The following is a 26,569-nucleotide window of genomic DNA, read 5'->3' as shown; positions in this document are numbered from 1 at the left end:
GCAAAACTCCAGATCACTTTGGGTGCACTCTATGTAAGCAAGAGTCTCCATACAAGGCACCTTCATGTAAGCAAGAGCCTCCGCAACCAAAAGAAGAAGAAATCATTGATATCTCATCCACAGGTATGTGCTTGTCTCGATGTAGTAGAATGTATGTAGCTATTTATTTATCTTCTTTAGGGCTGAAATTTTACATTTTACATAGATGTGGATTATGAGAGCGTGCCCCTCAGCCCACATAGAGGTATTGTCTACACCCATGCATAGGCATATTTCATGCATTTTGTCGAAGTCTTAATTTACTGGTTTTAATTTCAATAGATGAAGTTGAAGTTGAAGGGCAAGTTGAAGAAAATGTGAATGAGGAGCATCAACGCACACCCACTACAATCACTTTTGATGTCAATGTCGAGGTCGACAAGTTGTGTGAGCAATTTACTAAATCTCTACCGCGAACAAGCAAAGGTAAATATCTTGCATCATGTACTACTTCTATTTATAGTCCGTAAACAAGTATGTGTGCTTTGTTGATTGACACCCTCAATTGAATCATAATGTGCAGGCTTTAAGGTCCGCTTGGTGAGCTAATCATCAAGTGAAGGAGAGGAGAATGAAGGCTTGGATTTGAACGACGACGCTTTTGTGGAGACTATTCTAGGGAAGAAACCTACTAACATGGTTGAATCGCCAAAGGCGAACGCGAGGTACAACACGCGTTTTCGCAGAGTGAAGCATGTCAACTATGCTGAGGGAGTACGTAGACGATGACGGAACACATGAGCTTAAGGGCTGCCTATCTCTATTTATGGCATTTTGACATTATGATGACATTATGTACTTTTTTGGATGAGCCCTACGTTTTGGATGACATTTTGAAGACCCTACTTTTTTAATGACATTTTGACATTATGATTACTTTATGTACTTTTTTCATGAATCATTTTATGGTTCAATTTAGTTTTCAGTTTTGCATCATACTTTATGGTTGAACTCAGTTTTCAGTAGGCTGAAAATTTTATTTAATTGTAGGCTGAAAATTCAGTTTTGCTAGTTCATTTCAGTTTGCAGTTCTGTACCATACTTTATGGTTCAATTCAGTTTTCAGTATGATGAAAATTCGATTTTGCTGGTTATGAAAAATTTGATTCAATTTTGCTGGTTCTAAAAATTCAGTTTTGCTGGTTCAGATCAGTTTTCAGTTTTATGGTTGTGGATAGTTTTGCTGGTTCTAAAAATTCAGTTTTGCTAGTTCAGATCAGTTTTCAGTTTTCAGAATGTAGACAAGGGAGATAGAGAGAGCCTACATTGTACATTACCAAACCTTAGAACAACAATTTGTAAATCACAATAGAGAGCCTATATAGATTTGAAAATCCACCTTCATGTAATATGGGCTTCATGATACAATGGTTATACATTCATACATATAGATGCCATCATGTAATCTGGGCGTAATTGCCATCTAGCTTGATTGTTGCTTGCATCAACTCTTTAACTGCACGTGCATCCAATTTGGCTTGCATGGAGGGGCATCTACCCTTAACTGTAGCAATGAAGGAGGTGCCAACTTGATTGTCATCCATTGTTTTGCGCTTCTTCCTGTTGATCCCTTTCTCAATGAAAGACTTTGCTCTCTTCAAGCTATTCCCAAAGCCATCTCTAGTTTGTACAAAAGACTTTGCAAGCTCAATGCCCTCCTCTCTTTGTGCTTTCAATGTATGTAGTTGCCCAAGTGTCTTCTTCATGCTAGTGGTAGCCTCATGAATAAGCTCGGCATCATCCTGCACAAAATCCACAAGTTGTTGGAAAGTGTCGTGTAAATGATTCAAGCTTGACCTCTATGTAGACTTTGAAGATGCATCCTCACAATTGTGCCCTTCCTCCAAGCTCGCATCATCCTCAAGTGGCACTCCGATGTTGAGGTCATCAGGCTTAATCTTGAGTAGTCTCCTTGGGACCATCTCCAAGGCACTATCTTCATACATGCTCACACAATGTGACACCATACCTTGCTCCTGAACACCGGTCATGAGCATCACCTTGATTTGATGCTTGCATATGTTGCCAAGCTTAGACCAATGGCATGTACAACATGCCCATTGACAATCTGAATTGTAGATAGTGTACACTTGGTTTGGATTGAAGAGGCTTCCAACATAAGCATCTCCCTTCATGTTGCTACCAATGAATGACACATAATCATCTGGAATTTTGAAAGCTCGTTCACGCGAGCTCTCCACTACCTTCTCAATGGAATTGTTTCTCTTAAATCCCCTTCCTTCACAACTTGTATGTACCAATAATGAGATACACAAGCTGTGGTTAGCTTGTAAAGAAGCCAATCCACTCGACGCCCCACCATTTTCTTTGAAGATCCTAGAAATCTGTACTTCAAAACTCCATGGTACGCCTCGATTGCACCATTCGTGTCTTGATTGGAATGTGGCAATGTCCTTGTCGCACGCACCCACATGTCTAACATGATGAAGACTTGTAAGCATATATGACCATAAGAGAACATAACACATTGGGAACACATTGAAGCAAGCAAAATAGCTCATAGTCATCTATTTTAGGCTGCCACTGCATTTCAAAGTAGTGGAGGAGCTCCTTCTTACTTTGAAAATCTTCCTTGAACTTGCATATCATTTCCCTAGCTTCATCCTTGGTGAGCTCATATGAAGACGAGGACCCTCCCCGCATATTCATGATGTTACCAAGCATCCGAAACATGGCCGCACGTGTTGGCCAATCTTTCACCTTTTGAACGAGGTGTTTTAGCCAACACCTACGTACATGCCATAAGCACAAGTACACCGGCAAATTGAAAACGACCCTGAGAGTACAAATCCAAGCAATGGTCATAAAGCATTGTCCAAGCATCATGCATTATGTTAGGAAAACTACCTGAGTGCATCAATTTCCCTCTCTGCATCATCCACCATGAAAGCATTTGGCTGCCATGATTTATGGTGATCAAACATGCGATCTCGAAACTTTGTCAACCAATATCGCACAGCCTCAAAGGTGGCACTTGAGGTAAGAACCCACGCAATTGGGATGCCATTGCGATGTGTGTCAAATACGAGAATTGTATACAAATGGAACTACATCATTTTAGGTACAGTAAGTACAAGTACCTTGACTTGAACATGGCAGAAAACAGACAAGAATTGAAGCATACCTTGTACTTGTTCGTTCCAAATGTGGAGTCCATAGCCAGCAAATTTCCATTTCCAAACTTGTCACAAATCTCTCTTTGCCATGGGGTTTGGATCCCTAAAAAGAATTCCTTCTGTACTTGAAGATTTTGCTCCTGATAAACAAATATCATATCTGCATTTTGTGTACACCATCGCCTTGTACTCTCTGCATCATCATCATGTGGTTGATATGTCTCCATAGCATGTTTCCTTTCAATATTGAGTATATCTTGGAGCAATAAGTAGTCATCCCTCACCATTAGACATTTGGGCTATTTGCTTTGTCGTATATGCAAACTTTGAATGTGTGCATCGAAAACTTGTTGTGGAGTAAAGCCCTTGAACAACAAGTTAGAAACCCAAACTTTTTTTTCCAATGAAATCCATGGAGAGAGGAGAAGAAGGGTGTTTCCCTCATTCTTACAAGGCTCCCCATGGCAGATGATATCTTCTTTATTTGTGTGAAAGGGATTTATATAAGATATAACTGCGATGCTAGGATCCAAGTATAGACGATTCACCATGAAATGGCACTAACACCCTCGCATACGCTGTCCTGCTGCCTTGGGTGGCCACCTTGGATTAGTCTCTTTCTTGATCAAATTGGCATTTAATTTGGTAGAGGCTTTTACGCTGTCTTCATTGATGGTAGGACAACCATGTAACTCCCCATCGTCAAGCTCATTTTCATGCACATTACTCTTGCACTCTACATCTTTTCCACCCGATTGTTCATGCACATGGCATACACGTTTAGAAGCACAACGTGTCCCAAAAGCACACCAATATCTATTGGCAATGATAATTGGGTATAAGTCTAAAGCCTTGCATGCTAATCATTTAAATAAGGTAATGGAAAATAAACACTTACATGGTGCTCTCAAGCCATGAATCCTTGAATGTGTTGAAATGTAGAGAGAAAGAGACGAGACAAGAGACACATCATGTACGCTCCCAAAGACTGATTCATATTGAGGACAAGATACATATATATAGGTGAGACCAAGTTAGGTAGAGTGAGCCATATATAGAGCTCCAACACCCCCACTCAAACAAGGGTCTCTAGCTATGGATGAAAAAACCCTTGGGGAGTACAAGGGAAAAACCCAAGCCCCTATACAAATGTGAAAATATGAACCAGAAGTAATGATGTGAAAGTGCATTGTGCATCTATGTACAAATATACAAAAGAGGTCATAGTGTGCAATTGTGAAATGTGCAAAGTGCATGGTGTCTAAAAGATTACAACGATATATGTACAAAGCTACCATAAGAATAAAGAGCCTAATCTAGAAAGAGTGAGCCCGAGGCAACTCCAAGCTCTGAGCGCAAGAGAATGAAGCGTGACTCATTGAGACCTTTGGTAAGAATATCTGCAATCATCTGATCACTTGGACAATGTTCAATCATGATAGTACCTTTGTGTACTTCGTATCGAACATAATGGTAATGCACAGCAATATGTTTTGACTTGTTATGTTGGACATAGTCTTTTGCAAGACTAATAGCACTCTGATTATCACACCGCAAGGGTGTACTAGAAAGAGGAGAATGGCCAATATCTGTCAACACTTGTCGAAGCCAAATGAGTTCACGAGCTGCAAGTGATGCCGCAACATATTCAGATTCGGTTGTAGAAACTGCAACACAACGTTGTTTCTTGCTGGTCCAAGAAATAAGACAACCATTAATGAAGAAACAATTGCCACTAGTAGATCGCGTAGATAAATGTGAGCTGGCCCAATCTGCATCTATGTAACCCAAAAGAGAAAGAGATGGAATGGAGTCCGATGTGAATTGTCGTTGATAAACCAAACCATAATCTGCAGTGCCTTTCAAGTATTTCAACACGCGCTTTGCTGAAGACCAATGCTTAAGGGAAGGACATGCAAGATGTTGCCCGAGATAGTTAGCAATAAACAAAATGTCAGGATGAGTGTTCAAACCAACAACTTGAAGACATCCAACCAAATTAGCATATGGTTGATTTGTAACAAGCTAGCCACCACCATCAGAAGTGTTTTTCATGGAACTCGCAAGACAAGGAGTAGTTGCTGAATGTGCATATTCCAAACCAAACTTCTTAATAGTATCTTCAATAAACTTTGACTGTCGAAGTAATAAAATACCTTTGCTACGATCCCTTTGAATCTAAATGCCAAGACACGAGTCGGAAGCTCTCCAAGATCCACCATATCAAATGCCGAAGATAACAACTACTTATTTTGGTGTAAAAATCCCAAATCATTGGAAACAAGGATTGTATCATCCACATAAAGGGCAAGGATTACAAAACTACCATTTTGGTGTTTGGTAAATAAGTTGGGATCAGAAGAGCAAGAGAGAAAGCCATGGGAGATAAGAAAAAGATCAAACTTGATGTATCAGGCCCGTGAAGCTTGTTTAAGACCATATAAGGCTCTATCAAGACGAGCAACAAGATCTTCCTTACCTGCAATAACAAATCCTTCTGGCTGCTCCATGTAAATTTCTTCATTCAAATCTCCATTCAAGAAAGCTGTGCGCACGTCCATCTGATGAATTTCTAAGTCGAATTGAACAGCAAATGCCAATAAAACCCGAATACTAGTAATGCGAACAACTGGTGAAAAGGTTTCATGATAATCAACGCCAGCAACTTGAGAATAACCTTTGGTAACTAAACGTGCCTTGAATTTGTCAAAGGAACCATCTGCTTTAAATTTTGTCTTATATACCCATTTACACTTAATGGCAGTACGGCCAGGAGGCAGCTCAGTGAGTATCCATGTACCTTTAGAGATAAGAGAATCGTACTCTGCTTCCATAGCCTCTTGCCATTGATCCTTTTGTGGAGAACATATAGCATCATTGTATGTGGCAGGATCTTTAGAAGTAGAGAAAATATCAGCATCAAAATCTTCATCATAAACATGACAAGAACCATGCTCAAAATCAATAGGCAGATCAATAAAAATGTCAACATCATCAATGACAGCATTCGGAATCAATGGTTGTGAAGAGGAAAGTTGCTCTTTAGATGGTTGTGAAGAGGAAAGTTGCTCTATAGAAGAAGATTCATCATCACACAAGAATGGAAAAGCTTGAAGCAAAGATTTAGTATCATCAGAATCATCCATGGACCATGTACCACCCATAAGCTGTTCATTGAAAATAGCATCACGATTCACAAGCACTTTCTTGGAGGACGGGTCATAGAATTTGTAGCCTTTGGAAGTGTCAGAATACCCAATAAAAATAACTTTAAGCCCAGGAGCATCAAGCTTTGCTCGTGTTTCTTTAGGAACATGAATATAAGCAATGCATCCAAAGGTTCGAAAATGAGATACAGAAGGAATTTCACCTGTCCATGCTGTGATGGGTATCTTACCAGAAGGAGCAGTAGTAGGAAGATGATTCTGAACAAAGACTACTGTCAAGAGAGCTTCACTCCAGAAAACACGAGATAACCCAGAATGAATCAGCATACATCGTATAGCATTGATAATAGTGCGATTCTTACGTTCAGCAACACCGTTCTGTTGAGGTGAATATGGAATAGTATGTTCATGATGAATACCATGGTCCGTACAATAACTCTCAAACTCACGAGACACATATTCTCCACCATTATCGCTGCAAAGTTTCTTGAGGCGACGACCAGTTTGAAGTTTGGCAGCCTTGTGAAATTGCCATTACGAGAAGCAGTTGCAATAATCTGCCCATGTTTCTCAATGCGGCATTTGGTGTGGTCGAATCCAACAAACAAACCAAGATCAACAAGTCTTGCAACTGAAAGAAGATTACGTTGAAGTTCTGGGACATGTAAAACCCCTCGTAAAACTCGAGTTGAAGAAGATAAGGTGCCAAGATATAAATCTCCAATGCCCTTGACTTGACAAGTTGTATCATCAGCAAGATAAACAACACGCTTAACAGGTAAAGAATGATAGTTATGTAGCCACTTAGATTCATATGTCATATTTCCTGTAGCACCAAAATCAATAATGAAAAGTGAACCATCACGTACATGAAGTATTCTGTCTGGGGGAACTGAACATAAAACACAACTTGTTTCAGGCACATCATTATCATGATGCTCGGCTGCATATGCTCGATTTCGATCTGCATCAAATCGACGCTTAAAGCACATGGAAGAGGGATGATCAGATTTTCCACAATAATCACAAGAAGAAGAATCTCTAGATAAACGTGGTTGTTTTGTGGTAATGTTGTGTTCATCATATTGACGTGCCCAACAGTCATCTTCAGTATGACCATTCCTATTGCAGTAAGAACAATGCTTGTTAGGAAATTTTAGACGAGAGAAACTACCACCACGACGACCACCTCTGCGGTTTCCTCGTTGAAAAGGACGCTTTCACACATAAAAGGCCCGTTCCAACTGTTGGGACTCAGGCTCCTCTTGTTGTGAAAACATAGCTGCATCATGACCAATGCTACGTCGTTGTTGACGTTGAGAATACTCAATCAAAGATATGCAAGTTTGGTCAAAATCAAGACCGTCCTTGTTAGAAAGAATGGTAACAATGTTGTCATAAGACGGATCCTTTATCGTATCAAGAAGAATTGTAATAAGTTGCTTTCGTGGAACAGGATCACCCGCAGCAGCAAGTTGATTAATAATAGATTTGAAAGAATCAATATGCCCCATCATAGTAGTACCAACTTCATACTGTAACTTTGAAAGCAAACCTCTCAAATAAAGTGTTTCTGTAGACTTTTTCTGAAAATTTGCTATAAGATACTCCCTTACGTCATGGGAAGTAGGAAAGTCATACACATCAAGCATGAGAGAATCACTAAGAGCAGAAAGAATGTACCGACGAGCTGCTTTATCACGCCTCTGCCAATCCATATAAGCAAGACGCCATGCATCAAAAACAGGGCCTTCTGTGATAAGAACGTTGTCAGAATCCGGAATAGTAGGCTGAGACGGACATAGAGAATCGCCAATAACAACATTGGAAAGCTCATCGCCTTCAAGAATTAATAGCATCTTTGCTTTCCAACTGGGAAACCCTTGGCCTTGAAAAGAAGGAATAGAACGTTGGCCAGAAGGAAAACCATTGACGAGAACAGTCATAGCCATATCTATCTGCGAGAAGATGTATAAGATAAAATCACAAAATCTGCACACCATAGACAAGGACGACCGCAAGAGATAAGAGACGTCAATAAGAAAAGAGTCCTCAAAATAGCGAGACGTGGGACGCAAGATTCATTGATAGATGCTTGATGAAAAAGCTAGATTGGTCGTTTTGCTAAAAATAGCAAAATAATAAGAGACGCTTGATAAAAAAAGCTAGATTTGGCGGTTTGCTAAAAACGCTTGACGAAGAAGCTAGATTTGGCGGTTTGCTAAAGACGCTTGATGAAGACGAAACCTGTGTACGCACAAAGACGCTTGACGAAGACGAAACCTGTGTGCTCACAAAGAACCTGTTTGCTTATTCAAAGAACCTGTTTTGCTGTTACAGATGCAGTTTGCCTGAACTGTCATAACTTTTGACTCACAACTCCGTTTGACAAACTTTTTTGATAGGTTTTGGTTTTAAGGACGCGATTAAGAAACAACTCTAATTACAACAAGTTAAGCTATAAAATCATGTAGATAACACATAATCAAAGAACAATCTTATAAGACATGAAATTATAATCATGAATTTAACAAGAAGAAATATATGCTTCCCTTATAGATGCTCTGATACCATGTTGAAATGTAGAGAGAAAGAGACGAGACAAGAGACACATCATGTACACTCCCAAAGACTGATTCATATTGAGGACAAGATACATATATATAGGTGAGACCAAGTTAGGTAGAGTGAGCCATATATAGAGCTCCAACAGAATGGTCGTATTAGCGAGCCTGGTGTGCGATGATGGTGGGAGTACCTCGTAAACGTTGTAGGGAAGTCAGGATTTTGTGCTTCTCTATTCACAAACTCGTCGACATGAGCTGATGGAATACGAGCTTCCCTTTACACTTTGTACTTTGACCTTTCATTGTGTACCAATGTCCATTGTATTCCAGAAACATCAAAGAGACCATGCGTGGGAACAGGGGTGCCCATCTTTAGTTAAAAAATGAGCTAATTTAAATCATAATAAACCTGCACAGTTTGCCAGGTTATTGATAATGGGGATTTGAGAGCCATTTTTAACCATAATTATTGGTAATTAGAGATGTTAATTAACCATCCTTAATATGAGCTACCTGCAACACTTACGTTAGGATGATTATGTGCTAAATTTACATTATGAGCTTAATTTACATTATGAGCTTGATTTAGTTTGGGCTGTTTTCTTTTTCGTGTCTTTCTGTTTCGTTTACAAGGAATAACTATGAGGTTGGTGGCAGCAGGCAACGACGTGCGGCGGTGGACCCACGAATTCAAAGCAATTTTGGCCGTCATTTTTTTTACTAGTAGCTGCCAGCGTGGCCATTACTTTTTGCCACATAAGCTTGAAAAAAGCCTCCACACTCGCAATCACCCCGAAATCTAACTAGAGAACTGGAAGGGGCAAAACTTCGGCTATTAATCCGTAGAGCTTACACAGAGATTTTAAGAGAACTGGAAGGGGCAAAATTTCCAGTTCTCTTAATCTCTATGTAAGCTCTACGGATTAATGAAGGCGGCAAGACTTCCAATTCTCTTAATCTCTGTGTAAGCTCTACGGATTAATGAAGGCTAACTTCCAGTTCTCTTAATCTCTATGTAAGCTCTACGGATTAAGAGAACTAGAAGTTAGCCTTCATTAATCCGTAGAGCTTACACAGAGATTAAGAGAACTGGAAGTTTTGCCGCCTTCATTAATTTGTAGAGCTTACACAGAGATTAAGAGAACTGGAAGTTTTGCCCCTTCCAGTTCTCTTAATCTCTATGTAAGCTCTACGAATTAATGAAGGCGGCAAAACTTCCAGTTCTCTTAATCTCTGTGTAAGCTCTACAGATTAATGAAGGCTAACTTCCAGTTCTCTTAATCTCTGTGTAAGCTCTACGGATTAATGAATGGCATACTTCCCTAAGGAGAAAAAGTCTAGAGGAGTCAAGCTCTTCCTGTGTTGTATCTTCTTGGTGATGACATGGGGGGTAGATAGGCGAATAGTGTGTGTGTCTCATGGTGGAATACCAAGATAGAGAGCTAGGTAATTGGATTTAGGTCTTAAATTTGGTCCATTCCCTGGTGCTTGTTTCAAGTGTGGGAGATTTGGCCATATTGCTAGAAACTACTTACAGTCTGGGTCTGAAATTCCGAAAGGTGAAGAAAAACCAATAGATGATGTAGGGAAAGAAAATAGTATTAAAGAAGCTCAACCTTGTGCTGATCAAGGAGAAGCGACGGGGAAGGGTAAAGAGAAGATTACTGAAAAAGAGGAAGGGTCGCTAGTGGGAAGTGGATCAAGCCAAAGGTTAAAATGAATCTTAAACAAACTAAGGAGGAAGGTAGAAAGAGGACAAGCCAATTGGAGAAGGGGGTCAGAGGGGAGAAAAATACGAGTAGCTTGAGCCCAATTCTATATTCAAATACATATAGCACTTTGGTTGAAGATGATAGTGGCACTTCTTTTGTACAGAAGTTTAACTGGCAAGTTGAAGAGGACTGGAAGGGAATAGTGAGAGAGGGGCAGACTCAAGGGGGAGGAGAGGAGGAAAAGATGGTTCCAGAAAAAGCTCTCACATGAGTTTTCAAAAGGGCTTCTCGGGGTGTACCTGGAATGTCAAAGGCATTAAAGACAAAAAGAAAAATGCCTTGTTTTGGGGAGCGGTTAAAGAGTAGGGATTGTCTATATATGCAGTACAAGAGCATAATCTTTTTGGGGCTAAAATTCTAAGAAAGGATAGGTTTAGGGATTGGTCGGTGCTGTACGGGGGTGTTAACAGAGGTTATAGTGGTGTAATGTGTGTGATTAAGAGCCATTTGAACCCTACTATTATAGCTAATCACCCTAATGGTAGGATTTCGGTGGTGGAAATTGTGGTTAATAGGGAGAACATCTGGGCAGTTAATATTTATGGAGCCCATAATTATAGAATTAGGAGTAGTATGTGGGAGTGGATAAGTAAGATGAATGTGTTGAATTGCTATATTATTTTGGGGTATTTTAATATGATGGAGAATCGGGCTGATAAGAGTGGAGGGACCTCCATTTTTATGGGACATGAGAAAGGGAAATGGGATGAGCTGAGAGGTAAAATGGGATTGGTGGATGGATTGTCTTTAGAGAATTGGAGAAATAATCGAGGGCATACTTATTTTAGTCTTCAATATTTGAGCTCCTCCTCTAGGATTAATAGAATTTTCTTCACTTAGCATGCTGCATGGGTACCACACACTTTAAGGGTGGAAATTGACTTCAATTTAATATTGTTAGGCCATATGCCTTTGAAGGGGAGTTGGGTGAAGACTCTGGAAGGACTGTTCTGGAGTAGTTTCCAACGAAGAAACTGAGAATCAACAACCTTTTGTTCAAGGACAACTATTTGTGGAGTATACTGAACATGCCATCAAGAGACTTAAAGATAGAGGAATGGGTTCAAGGTCATGGAGAAAATTTGCTTATGAGATGCAAGGGGTCATTAGGGCTATAGGGAAATTGAGAGCTCAGGAGAAGAGGTAGAATAGGAAATACTGGAGTAATCAGTTGGAATATTTGTAGAAGAAGTGATAGGTTAATGGTCTTTCTGAAGAGGAGGCTTCTGAACTTTATAGATGTCAAAATACGTTGAAGAATGAGGAGGAGTTGGAGTGTAGAAAGGAATTGAATTGGATTGAAAGAGAACATTTAACAACTATAGAAAGCTGGATTTTTTTTAAAAATGCTTGCAGGGGGGAAGGGTGGTAATGAGGTAGTTGGGGAGATCCTAGATGAGAAAGGGGAAAGGATAGAGGGTATTCATTTGATTGCAAAAAAATGAATTGAGTTTCTTGGATCTATTCTTAGTCTTGATGAAGACCGTTCTCTAAGGAGAGTTTAGGCTGAGAACAAGCTCATTGGGTCGATTAATAACAGCGTGGAGCCTGATAAAGCCAATTGTCTTGAGAGAGACTTGGATATTAATGATTGTTGGGTGGAACTTTTGAAATTGGGAAGGGAGAAGGCCCCTGGCTAGGATGGGCTGATTGTTGAGTTTTTTATAGCATTGTGGGCTTCCTTGAAGGAGATTGTGTGGGAAGCTTGCAACAAGGCTTTCAAGACTGGAGACTTGGATAAAGACCTCAAGGAAGGATTGGTGAAACTGATGCCTAAGCAAGTTGCTTGTAACAAGTTTGGTCATTGGAGACCAATCACTTTGTTAACAATGATATACAAAATCTTCACTAAGGTCATTGCTATCAGAATCACCCCAGTGTTACAAAAGGTGATATCTAAGAGGCAATATGGGTTCATCAAGGGGAGGAAAACCTATGATAATATTTTTGCTACTATGATAGGAAAAGATATTGCTCAGAAGACTCAACAAAAATGTGTTATGCTTAAGCTGGATTTGGAAAAGGCCTATGATAGAATATATTGGTCTTTTGTGGTTAGAGTGATGGAGAAGTTAGGGTTTGGACCCAGAGTGGCATCATGCATCTATACTCTCACTGGGGGAAGCTTCTCTAATGTTCTGCTGAATGATAGAATTATTGGAGGATTTGCCATTCATAGATCTGTTAGTAAGGTTTGTCCTTTGGCCCCTCTTTTGTTTGCTATTGCCTCACACCCATTAATTGTTGCCTTGGAAGATGCATGCTCAAAAGGCATTGTTACTAGTCTAAGATTGAGGTACAGTGAGTAGCTAATAATCCAATATTTTGCTGATGAATCTTTGTTGTTTCTGAAAGCTGACAAGGAGAATATGAGGTAGGCTTTAAGCATAATCCAAGAGTTTGCAAAGGCTTCTGGTTCCAGATGTAATTTACAGAAATCTACGATCATCAGCTTGACTAAAGATAATGATTTTGACTTGCAAAGATGGGGATGTGAGGTTGTTAAAAGAGAACATATAGTAAGGCACCTGGGAGTTCTAGATGTAATTTACAGAAATCTAGGATCATCAGCTTGACTAAAGATAATGATTTTGACTTGCAAAGATGGGGATGTGAGGTTGTTAAAAGAGAACATATAGTAAGGCACCTGGGAGTTCTAGATGTAATTTACAGAAATCTAGGATCATCAGCTTGACTAAAGATAATGATTTTGACTTGCAAAGATGGGGATGTGAGGTTGTTAAAAGAGAACGTATAGTAAGGCACCTAGGAGTTCCACTTGGGGTTGATGTCACAAATAAACAACTAGTTGATAGGGCCCTGGACAGATTCTTAATAAAGATGAAGAAATGGGAAGGAGTTAGAATTCCTTTAAATTAATTATCAATTTCCATAACTTTTGAATATATTCTAGTTATAATTTGGCAAAAAGTTTGTAAATTTTATGAAAAAACTTGTAAGTTCGAGCTTCAATTTTTTAGATTTGCTCACCATGAACGTTGTACCTTAGGGTCAAACAACACTTATTTTTTAAAAAAATACTGCAAAACAAGATAAGAGTGGTCTTTGGTTCACTTTAAGGAGGGGAGCCTTAGCATTATTTGTTTGGTAACACAAGTCCATATAGTACGAGAAGCATGAAAGAGATTGAACTTCCAAATTCATTTCCTATAGTTATATAACTTTCTAGTGTTTTTTATTTCTAGTGTTCAGTCTTGCTTTTTAGTGCTTTCAGTCTTTTACTAACATTGGTCTCATAGAGCCATTGGGGTCTTTTAAAGACTAGCATAATTTCCCTTCTTTCTTTATTTTTGTCTCTCTGATTCTACATTATTCGAAAACTGTTTTCTTGATTCTACTTCCTCCGGTTTTGTTGTCATCTTTTGGCATCTCAAAGTCGGGTCTTGTTGTCATCTTCTGGCATCTCAAAGTCTCTGACATTGCTTCCTTCCCCTTACCATCACGAGCCACATGATCATGAGGGGTGGCATTAGTAAAACTAGGCTCCTAGATCTTGATTGACACCTTTTGGCTATCTTGGTTATTGGATTTGTTTTAGTCCCCAAATGGTCATTTATATCTGCTCCATTGTGGCTCCCTCCATCGCAACCAGGGAAACATCCAATATGTCTCCAATGAGGCCACAATCAACTATGATCTACCTCAACTTCACTAGGTATAAGCTCCACCACGGGTCTATGAATGGATGACATAGACAAAACAGAGGAGTAAATGTGTGTGTGTGTGTGTGTAAGTTATAGGCTACATAGAGAAGGAGCAAAGAGAAATAGAGAGAGATATTAAAAAAATAGTAGTGGGGCGAGAGAGAGAGAGAGAGAGAGAAATATCATGAAAGTGATTCTTGCTACAGTAGCACGCAACAATGATTTTACAAAAGGGTGTAGATTTCTTTGAATAATAGGCTAATCGATGTGGTACCTGATGCTACAAGCGTCACTAAAAGTGACATAAAAATAGCGATACTCCTAGCATCACAAGTTGTGCACTAAATGAAACTTGTTGATTTTATGTTGTTTTTGCCATTATGTGTGTTCCTGAGAGCAACACCCTTAATTTTTTAACCATTATGACTCTAGGGGTATGTCGTTAACCTCCCCCCAAACTCTTGTAGTGTACTTACACCACCTAATTTAAACCTAAACACCATTTCTCCTTGCCCCTCCTACATGGCACTTCAATACCAATACTCTACACACACACACACACACACACACACACAGAGGTTGGGGGATAAAATAATAATCAAACTTTATAAAGAGAAAAAAGTATTGCATTTAAAATTTTCCATTTCTTCCATTAAAAAAAGGGTTTACTAGAGATGCATTTATAGTACGCGAGCCTATTCAAGCTAGATTGGTATATAAAAATTTCAAATTTTGCACAATTTTTCATATTAATATTAATGGGGGATGAAAATTATGGTCAAATTACCAATTATTTATAAAAAAATTTGAAATACAAAATAGCAAGGTAAATGTCTCATAAATGGTGCAATTTATTTCATGATAAGTGAGATAGTCACATTTTCTCTCTCCCTCGCCCCTCCACGCACACACACACACACACACACACACACAAAAAAAAACACATGAACACATGCATGCACACACACAAAGTCAATAATAACTCAAAAGAATCATATAGGATGTAGGAAAGAAGCTCATTTATGGAGGAATTTGATTACTTTGGAACTTAACACTCTTATGTTTTATGAATCAATCATTCTAATGTGAAACTTATTTGAATTGTCAACTACTATAAAACTTGACTTTTTCATTTATTTGATAGGATTGGGCTCGATTCAAAGGGGGTAAATTGTTAAAGGAAAAAGCTAGGGATTTGTATATTGAACTAAGAAAGGGAGAGATCAATGTGGAATATTGAAATAGAATTTGGAGGGTGAGCTGATGGAGCCCTGGCTGCAGGAACAGATGATAGAAAAACTTGTGGGAATGCCATATTCCAGTCGAATTTCAGGTTTTCTTATGGATAGTATGCATGTGGGCTTTACCCATTGGATTAAGTTAATGCAAAAGAATAAATTAACCAATGGGTGCTTCCTCAGATGTAGAAATGCCTTCGAGAATGGAAAACATGCATTCTAAAACTAATCAACTATTAGAGGAGCATGGGGCAGAATTAGCAAGTGGGCTGAACACTGTTAAGGGATTCAGGGTCATTGTGGAGATTGGATTTTGGGGAAGTGGATGTCCAATGATGAGGCTACAAATGTACTTTTTAACATTATTAGAGCTTGTTATTTGTGGAAAACTTTGGTCACTAGGAATGCTATTGTTTTTTAGAATGGATCCTCTCTTGGATTGGATGTGATATATTTGATGCATAAAAGTGTGTATATGTGTTGGTATATATAATTTGTATGAATAAGGAGGGGATGGGACAACTATATCAAAGGCTGTAGATTAGCATCACTTGATTTCTGTATCTGTTTGGGAGGCCTTCATGCATACTAGGGAAACCTAACATGTGGTCGATATGATGCAAGTTTGTATTGGTTTGGATTTGAAGCCTTAACAAGTTAAAACTAGAAGATGGTATCTCAAGGAGAAGCAAGTGGATTATACATTTGTGGCATTCATAGACAACCCTATTAGGACCAGGCCTACAGTTAAAATCTGGTAAAAAAAGGGAGAAATATTGGAGAAAAAAACGAATGTACTACTGAGGCTATGATGGAAGATTGCATTCAGTTGGGGTATCAAATCTCTTGGGGATAGTCCATCTTTGTGATGGAGGAAGATAGATGGAATCTACTCTGTAAACTTTTGAATGAAGTGAAGATTTGTAACTAGGCTGTGTGCTCTTGTTTAAAAGGTTTAGATGTAAAATAAGTTTTAAAGTAATATATATAGTTATTATTGGTCCACAAAAAAACTTGGCTTTGTGATGTTTTTAAAATTTATAAATGGTTCCTTATTGTTGATTCACATCTCTTTCCCTATTACATAATGTGTTGCAAGAACCTTAGTACATAGAAAAGGCTCAGTTTTAATCCCATTTATTATTTAAAAATAGTTTCACATGTGTGACATAATGTGTTGCCGTAACCTTAGTATATTGGAAAGCCTCAATTTCAATGTGTTGTTAATTTATTTCAAAATTAAAATTTTCAAGTAAAAGTGTGCTCAATGCATGATAAAGATATTGGTATACCAATTTTGTCATTTAAATCATGCAAAGGATTTTTCGTGTGCCTTTCTTTTTAATTCTTTATGTTATAAGAAGTGAGGTGGCGGCTTGTGGCATATTTATGCTCTCTTATAAGAATATCAATCACAAGTAGGTGCACCTTTAGTAAGTCTATCTCTTTCTTTTTATTCAAATTAGCTAAAGTAATGCTAAAATATCTTTCGATCCCTCTATCTTTACACCCTATAATGAATATCAATTATAAGTACGTAGGTCATCTCTTTCTGTTTTATAATGCTCACAAAAATAATAGAAGAATCTCTCTCTCTCTCTCTCTCTCTCTCTCTCTCTCTCTCTCTCTCTCTCTCTCTCTCTCTCTTCATCTCTCTCTCTGTCTCTCTCTCTCACACATACACACAATCAATTAGTCACATAAAGGCAACTTCCAATCTATCACACACACACACACACACACACACAATCAATTAGTCACATAAAGGCAACTTCCAAATGTTATTTCTATCATTAAAATCAAAGTCTATGTCCTCATAAAATCACTTGTTATGTTTTTTTGTTTAGTTTTGAATAATATGAGTGAGTGCTACTTTTATTATACAATTGGAGAACCTCACATTTGAATGTGACTCATATTTGTACTAATAAGTGGGACTATATGTTCACATTGGAAATAATTCATGCCCTTTTACATAGTCAAAGTTCAAAAAGTTTGTTCAATACATTCATTATAATAAGTTGTCACCAAGCTATTATTGTGGACCTTATGTGATCACTCGGAAGATTGGGGACCAAGCATATGAACTTCTCTTGCCCTCATGTATTCAAGTCCATAATTTTTTTCACATCAACTTATTGAAGAAAAATATTCCAAGTCCTAAACACATTTTAGATGATGAACATATAACTTTGCCAATTCAAGATAAGTGGAATTAGAGCCAAAATAAGTCCTCAATGTTAAGGGGCAACCACTAAGGAACAGGATCTTAAGGGAATATTTAATCAAGTGAAATTTCATTCCATTAGAAGATGGAAAAGAGGATGATCTAACAAGAGACTATCCATAATTTGCGAGATGAGTACATATCGGTTCTTTTAGTGGGCGAGAATGTACGATTCCTCTTACTCTGTGTAGAAACCAAAACTTTAAATATAGAAGTTATGTCTCAAAATTGAAGTAATTGTGGAGTTGATTAACCTTGGAAAAGCCTTAGGAAAATTTATACTAAGCTAGGAACATTTGTTTTGAGCCTAAAAATTAAGATACATGCACTCAAATTTTATTTAAGCCTTAGGGGAGCTCCAAAGCATATGTGCACATTGACTGTGTAAAATAGAGATAAATGATTTGATTAATGAAAGATCATAAAATAGTTAAAAATAGACACAAATTTATATTGTGCACTTACATATGGATGTTTCAAAGACCTAAATTCATGCCTTCAAATATTATCATTATAAAATAGTAACTCTAATACACATATTAAACAAGTAAGGAAAATGTTCCAAACTATATGGTGACATACTATATAACTCTACAACAACTTGATATCCTCCACTTTCATTAATGAAAATTCTTATACAAATGGGGAATGGCATGGTTCCTTATAATAATAGTTTTGAGAGGAGACGTGCAAAAAACACCACCATATTTTAGTATTTTCCTTTTCTTTAAAAAAAACCCGCTCACACACACACAAATATAAGAATCATTATTGTATTCAAACAAATCACTTTATTAAGTGTTTGTTAACATACTGATGTGTAAGGATTCTATGGGAGGCTTCTTTAATATTCAATAATCATAGCATTCACTTTGTTTCTACTACTAACTTGTAGACTTCTAATAACATTTATCACTTTGTTAAGATTTTCTATCCTTCACGTTCATCAATGAAAGTGCTTATCTAAATGAGGAATGGTACATTATTTAAAGATTATAGTTGTGACACATCCTTGCCATATCTTGTGTATAGTTAGCCCACCTTTTTAGAAAATGTTTCCACTCTTGATCACAAAATACAAAAATTTTGAAATACAAAATAGCAAGGTAAATGTCTCATAAATGGTGCAATTTATTTCATGATAAGTGAGATAGTCACATTTTCTCTCTCCCCCACCCCTCCACGAGCACGCACACACACACACACAAAAATTCACAGTTGCATACATCCACATCCACATTCCATGTCTACATCCATATCCCCATTCACACATCCACATTCATATTCACATAAAAAACACATGAACACATGCACGCACACACACAGAGTCAATAATAACTCAAAAGAATCATATAGAATGTAGGAAAGAAGCTCGTTTATGGAGGAATTTGATTACTTTGGAGCTTAACACTCTTATGTTTTATGAATCAATCATTCTAATGTGAAACTTATTTGAATTGTCAACTACTATAAAACTTGACTTTTTCATTTATCCGATAGGATTGGGCTTGATTTAAAGGGGCTAAATTGTTTTAAAAGGCAAAACTAGGGATTTGTATATTGAACTAAGAAATGGAGAGATCAATGTGGAATATTGAAATAAAATTTGGAGGGTAAGCTGGAGCCCTGGCTGCTGGAAGAGAAGATGGAAAAAAGTGTGGGAATGCCATATTCCAGTCAAATTTTAGGTTTTCTTATGGAGAGTATGCATGTGGTCTTTACCCATTGGATTAAGTTAATGCAAAAAAAAAAATTAACCAATGGGTGCTGCCCCAGATGTGGAACTGCCTTCGGGAATGGAAAACATGCATTCTCGGACTGCTCAGCTATTAGAGGAGCATGGGGCAGAATTAGCAAGTGGGCTGAACACTATTGAGGGATTCAGGGTCATTGTGGAGATTGGATTTTGGGGAAGTGGATCTCCAGTGATGAGGCTACAAATGTACTTTTTAGAATGGATCCTCTCTTAGATTGGATGTGATATATTTGATGCATAAAAGTGCGTATATGTGTTGGTATATAATTTGTATGAATAAGGAGGGGATGGGACATCTAAGTCAAAGGCTGCAGATTAGCATCACTTGATTTCTGTATCATTTTGGGAGGCCTTCATGCATACTAGGGAAACCTAGTAAGGAGGGGATGGGACATCTAAGTCAAAGGCTGCAGATTAGCATCACTTGATTTCTGTATCATTTTGGGAGGCCTTCATGCATACTAGGGAAACCTATCATGTGGTCGATATGATGCATGTTTGTATTGGTTTGGATTTGAAGCCTAAACAAGTTAAATCTGGCCCTGAAACTAGAAGATGGTATCTCAAGAAGAAGCAAGTGGATTATACATTTGTGGCATTCATAGACAACCCTATTGGGACTAGGCCTACAGTTAAAATATGGTAAAAAAAGGGAGAAATATTGGAGAAGAAAACTCCTAAAGGATGTACTACTGAGGCTATGATGGAAGATTACATTCAGTTGGGGTATCAAATCTCTTGGGGATATTCCATCTTTGTGATGGAGGAAGATAGATGGAATCTGCTGTGTAAACATTTGAATGAAGTGAAGATTTGTAATTAGGCTGTGTGCTCTTGTTTAAAAGGTTTAGATGTTTTAATGTACAAATCTATTGGGGATAGTCCATCTTTGTGATGGAGGAAGATAGATGGAATCTGCTGTGTAAACCTTTGAATGAACTGAAGATTTGTAATAAGGCTGTGTGCTCTTGTTTAAAAGGTTTAGATGTAAAATAAGTTTTAATGTAATATATATAGTAATTATTGGTCCACACAAAAACTTGGCTTTGTGATGTTTTTAAAATTTATAAATGGTCCCTTTTGTTGATTCACATCTCTTTACCTATTACATAATGTGTTGCAAGAACCTTAGTACATTGGAAAGGCTCAATTTTAATCCCATTTATTATTTAAAAATAGTTTCACATGTGTGACATAATGTTGTTCCGTAACCTTAGTATATTGGAAAGCCTCAATTTCAATGTGTTGTTAATTTATTTCAAAATTAAAATTTTCAAGTAAAAGTGTGTTCAATGCATGGTAAAGATATTGGTATACCAATTTTGTCATTTAAATCATGCAAAGGATTGGTCGTGTGCCTTTCTTTTTAATTCTTTATGTTATAGGAAGTGAGGTGGCGGCTTGTGGCATATTAATGCTCTTATAAGAATATCAATCACAAGTAGGTGCACATTTAGTAAGTCTAACTCTTTCTTTTTATTTGAATTAGCTAAAGTAACGCTAGAATATCTTTGGATCCCTCTATCTTTACACCCTATAATGAATATCAATTATAAGGGTCATCTCTTTCTGTTTTATAACGTTCACAAAAATAATAGAAGAATCTCTCTCTCTCTCTCTCTCTATCTCTCTCTTTCTCTCCGTCTCTCTCTCTCTCTCTCTCTCTCTCTCTCTCTCTCTCTCTCACACACACACACACACACACACACACACACAATCAATTAGTCACATAAAGGCAACTTCCAAATGTTATTTCTATCATTAAAATCAAAGTGTATGTCCTCATAAAACCACTTGTTATGTTTGTTTGTTTAGTTTTGAATAATATGAGTGAGTGCTACTTTTATTATACAATTGGAGAACCTCACATTTGAATGTGACTCATATTTGTACTAATAAGTGGGACTATATGTTCACATTGAAAATAATTCATGCCCTTTTACATAGTCAAAGTTTAAAAAGTTTGTTTAATATATTCATTATAATAAGTTGTCACCAAGGTATTATTGTGGACCTTATGTGCTCGGGGGGGTCACTATATGTAAATCCTCTATATCACGTGCGTTCAAGGCCTATTTAAAAAGTCCCTTATCTGTGAATTTTTTAGTGAATATAATGTATCCTTTCTTATTAAAATCTGTAATTTTTTTTAAATACAATAAATAAATCCACTCTGTAAATATATTTCTATAAGTTTTAAATATTTAAAATGTCCTTCTATTGAACCCACGTGATACTTAAATATTTATACGAGTGACCCCCCCCGAGCTTATGTGATCACTCGGAAGATTGGGGACCAAGCATATGAACTTCTCTTACCCTCACATATTCAAGTCCACAATTTTTTTCACATCAACTTATTAAAGAAAAATAGTCCAAGTCCTAAACACATTTTAGATGATGAACATATAACTTTGACAATTCAAGACAAGTATAATTAGAGCCAAAAGAAGTCCTCAATGTTAAGGAGAAACCACTAAGGAACAGGATCTCAAGGGAATATTTAATCAAGTGAAAATTCTTTCCACTAGAAGATGGAAAAGAGGATGATCTAACAAGAGACTATCCCTAATTTGCGAGATGAGTACATCTCGGTTCTTTAGTGGGGGAGAATGTAAGATCCCTCTTACTTTATGTAGAAACCAAAACTTTAAATATAGAAGTTATGTCTCAAAATTGAAGTAATTGTGAAGTTGATTAACCTTGGAAAAGCCTTAGAAAAATTTATACTAAGCTAGGAACATTAGTTTTAAGCCTAAAAGTTAAGACACATGCACTCAAATTTTATTTAAGCCTTAGGGGAGCTCTAAAGCATATGTGCACATTGATTGTGTAAAATAGAGATAAATGATTTGATTAATCAAAGATCATAAAATAATTAAAATTAGACCCAAATTTATATTACGCACTTACATATGCATGTTTCAAAGACCTAAATTCATACCTTGAAATATTGTCATTATAAAACAGTAACTCTAATACACATATTAAACAAGTAAGGAAAATGCTCCAAACTATATGGTGACATACTATATAACTCTACAACAACTTGATATCCTCCACTTTGATTAATGAAAATTCTTATTTAAATGGGGAATGGCATGCTCCCTTATAATAATAGTTTTGAGAGGAGACATGCAAAAACACCGCCATATTTTAGTATTTTTCTTTTCTAAAAAAAAACCCCGCTCACACACACAAATATAAGAATCATTATTGTATTCAAACAAATAACTTTATTAACTATTTGTTAACACATTGATGTGTAAGGATTCTATGGGAGGCTTCTTTCATATTCAATAATCTGAGCAATCACTTTGTTTCGACTACCAACTTGTAGACTTCTAATAACATTTATAACTCTGTTAAGATTTTCTATCCTTCACTTTCATCAATGAAAGTGCTTATCTAAATGAGGAATGGTACATTATTTAAAGATTATAGTTGTGACACATCCTTGCCATATCTTGTGTATAGTTAGCCCAACTTTTTAGAAAACGTTTCCACTCTTGATCACCAAGGGAACAAACCCCATCTTTCCAACTTGGCACACTACCACTTGATGTTTTAGGGAGGGAAAAATGAATTTTGAAAATCATCCGTGGGACTTTGTGAAACCCCTTATGTACATCTTCTCCACTCTCCTTCTTTTTCTTTGGACGTATGGGCCCATGGAAAAATAACTTTAATAAGTGTTTGTTAACACATTGATGTGTAATTCCTCTATGGGAGGCTTCTTTAATATTTAATAATCATAGTATTCACTTTGTTTCTACTAACTTGTATACTTCTAATAACATTTATAACTCCGTTAAGATTTTCTATCCTTCACTTTCATCAATGAAAGTGCTTATCTAAATGAGGAATGGTACATTATTTAAAGATTATAGTTCTGACACATCCTTGCCATATATTGTGTATAGTTAGCCCAACTTTTTAGAAAACGTTTCCACTCTTGATCACCAAGGGAACAACCCCCATCTTTCCAACTTGGCACACTACCACTTGTTGTTTTAGGGAGGGAAAAATGAATTTTGAAAACCATCCGTGGGACTTTGTGAAACCCCTTATGGACATCTTCTCCACTCTCCTTCTTTTTCTTTGGACGTGTGGGCCCATTGTTGTTTCTTAAGCCTGCATAAAGAGATATTCCCATAGTTTAGTTTATGTTCAACAATCCTAAAATGGGATTGATCATGGTGATAGATATAGATTAAGCAACATAATTAGGTTGGATTAAACCACATTAAGAACTCCATAAGAGAGAGAGAGAGAGAGAGAGAGAGAGAGATTGCACATTCAACACTCAATTCTATTGCATATCTCAAGTGAACCATACAATGATATAGGCTTTCTAGCCTTATTCCACTTTACACATCGTCATCCATGTGGCAACTCCTTTTCCACTCTTTTGGTCCACACTCACACACTATTCAATATTATATGTGGCATTCTTATCTTGCCACAATTTCTTGCACCTCTAGGGGTCTTTCCCACATACACACAACACCGCGATTACATCGCTCAACACCCCCTCTTAATCGAGGTGTTCCACAACAAACCCATCACCCACCATCAATGTCGCATTGCACAACCGCAATTGATACCTCTCAACACTCCCCTCAATGATACATTGGAGTGTCATTCAAACAAACATGTGTGCACATGTCTACCATCTTAGACACCAAGTCCATTTTGAGCCGACTCGCTCACCAGCAATGGAACCACTAAGTCCAATTTGAGCGTAGAAGATCGGGTGGGAACCAACCCATGCGCATGCACCTCACATGTACATCACTCATGCACACATCACAACAACCATTTTGAGCTCCTCGGTGAGCTCAGGCAGGGCAACCCTTATACCAATCAATATTACATGTGGCATTCTAATCTTGCCACAATATTTTACACCTCTAGCATGCTTTCCCACATACACACAACACCGCAATTACATCTCTCAATAGTTTACCAATGGCTAAGGCCACCTTTTTGCATTGTTGTTAATTTGTGTTAGGAAACATGAACAAGAAAAATTCTTAAGTGAGCCAAAATGAGCACAATTACCTTTACTTTGTGAATCTTGATGTATACGTTACTCCCAACGCACCAAGGGCATTAGAACATGCAAGAAACGTTGAACACAATCCAATCAACTAGGTAACGGGAAAGCCTTGTAAGTCACTTTGAATATTAATGTGACTGAGATTTTTGCTTAACTAGGACATGGGAAAAAGGTGTTATTAATGTAAACCTCGATAGTAAGGATGAGTTGTCAAGGTACACGGGGCAGAATTGGCAAGTGGGCTGAACATTGTTGAGGGATTCAAGCTCATTATGGAGATTGAATTTTGGGGAAGTGGATCTCCAATGATGGGTCTACAGATGTACTTTTCAACATTATGAGAGCTTGTTATTTGTGGAAAATTTGGATCACTAGGAATGCTATTGTATTTTAGAATGGATCCTCTCTTGGATTGGATGTGACAGATTTGATGCATAAAAGTGTGTATATGTGTTGGTATATATAATTTGTATGAATAAGGAGGGGATGGGACAACTAATTCAAAGGCTGCAGATTAGCATCACTTGATTTATGTATCGGTTTGGGGGGCCTTTATATGCATACTAGGAAAACCTAACATGTGGTCGATATGATGCAGGTTTGTATTGGTTTGGATTTGATGCCTAAACTCCTTAAATTTGGCCCTAAAACTAGAAGATGGTATCTCAAGGAGAAGCAAGTGGATTATACGTTTGTGGCATTCATAGACAACCCTGTTGGGACTAGGCCTACAAATAAATTTGGTCAAAAAAGGAAGAAATATTGGAGAAGAAAACTCCTAAAGGATGTACTACTCAGGCTATCATGGAAGATTGCATTCAGTTGGGGTATCAAATATCTTGGGGACAGTCCATCTTTGTGATGGAGGAAGATAGATGGAATCTGCTCTGTAAACTTTTGAATGAAGTGAAGATTTGTAACTAGGGGGTGTGCTCTTGTTTAAAAGGTCTGGATTTAAAATCAGTTTTAAAATAATATATATAGTAGTTATTATTGGTCCCTAAAAAAAACTTGACTTTGTGATTTTTTTAAAATTGTAAATGGTTCCTTATTCTTGATTCACATCTCTTTACCTATTACATAATGTATTGCAAAAACCTTAGTACATGGGAAAGCCTCAGTTCTAATCCTATTTATTATTTAAAAATAGTCTCACATGTGTGACACAATGTGTTGCCGTGTAACCTTATGGAAAGCCTCAATTTCAATGTGTTGTTAATTATTTCAAAATTAAAATTTTTAAGTAAAAGTGTGTTTAATGCATGATAAAAAATTTGGTATACCAATCTTGTTATTTAAATCATGCAAATGATTTTTTGTGTGCCTTGCTTTTTAATTCTTTATGTTATAAGAAGTGAGGTGGCGGCTTGTGGCATATTTATGCTCTTATAAGAATATGAATGAGAAGTAAGTGCACCTTTTGTACTATCTCTTTCTTTTTATTTGAATTAGCTAGAGTAATGCTAAAATGTCTTTGGATTCCTCTCTCTTTACACCCTATAATGAATATCAATTATAAGTAAGCAGGTCATCTCTTTCTGTTTTAAAGTAATATATATAGTTATTATTGGTCCCCAAAAAAACTTGACTTTGTGATGTTTTTAAAATTGTAAATGGTTCCTTATTGTGGATTCACGTCTCTTTATCTATTACATAATGTGTTACAAGAAAATAGTTTCATGTGTGACACAATGTGTTGTCTATACCTTAGTATATTGGAAAGCCTCAATTTCAATGTGTTGTTACTTATGTCAAATTTGAAATTTTCAAGTAAAAATTTTGGTATACAAATTTCGTCATTGAAATCATACAAAGTATTTTTCATGTGCCTTTCTTTTTAATTCTTTATGTTATAAGAAGTGAGGTGGTGACTTGTGGCATATTTATGCTCTTATAAGAACATATTTATGCTCTTATAAGAACATCAATCACAAGTAGG

General features: G+C 37.1%; 1 protein-coding gene across 1 annotated transcript; it reads right to left on the bottom strand.

Moving 5' to 3' along the window:
• Nucleotides 1–1,436: 1,436 nt before the first annotated feature.
• LOC147602637 (uncharacterized) lies at nt 1,437–3,403 on the bottom strand. Its single transcript, XM_086797797.1, has 5 exons — nt 3,185–3,403; nt 2,908–3,107; nt 2,619–2,788; nt 1,911–2,278; nt 1,437–1,781 (listed from the first exon to the last, which is right to left on the bottom strand). Exons 1-5 carry the CDS (start codon nt 3,401–3,403, stop codon nt 1,437–1,439), a joined length of 1,302 nt encoding a protein of 433 aa, XP_086653923.1.
• Nucleotides 3,404–26,569: the final 23,166 nt, after the last annotated feature.

The sequence above is a fragment of the Cibotium barometz genome, unplaced genomic scaffold (assembly GCF_041138505.1).
Source record: "Cibotium barometz isolate CiBa-2024 unplaced genomic scaffold, ASM4113850v1 ctg203, whole genome shotgun sequence".
In the NCBI taxonomy this organism is placed as follows: Eukaryota; Viridiplantae; Streptophyta; class Polypodiopsida; order Cyatheales; family Cibotiaceae; genus Cibotium; species Cibotium barometz.
Note: the sequence above shows the minus strand (reverse complement) of the source record. Positions and strands in the feature narration are given on the sequence as shown.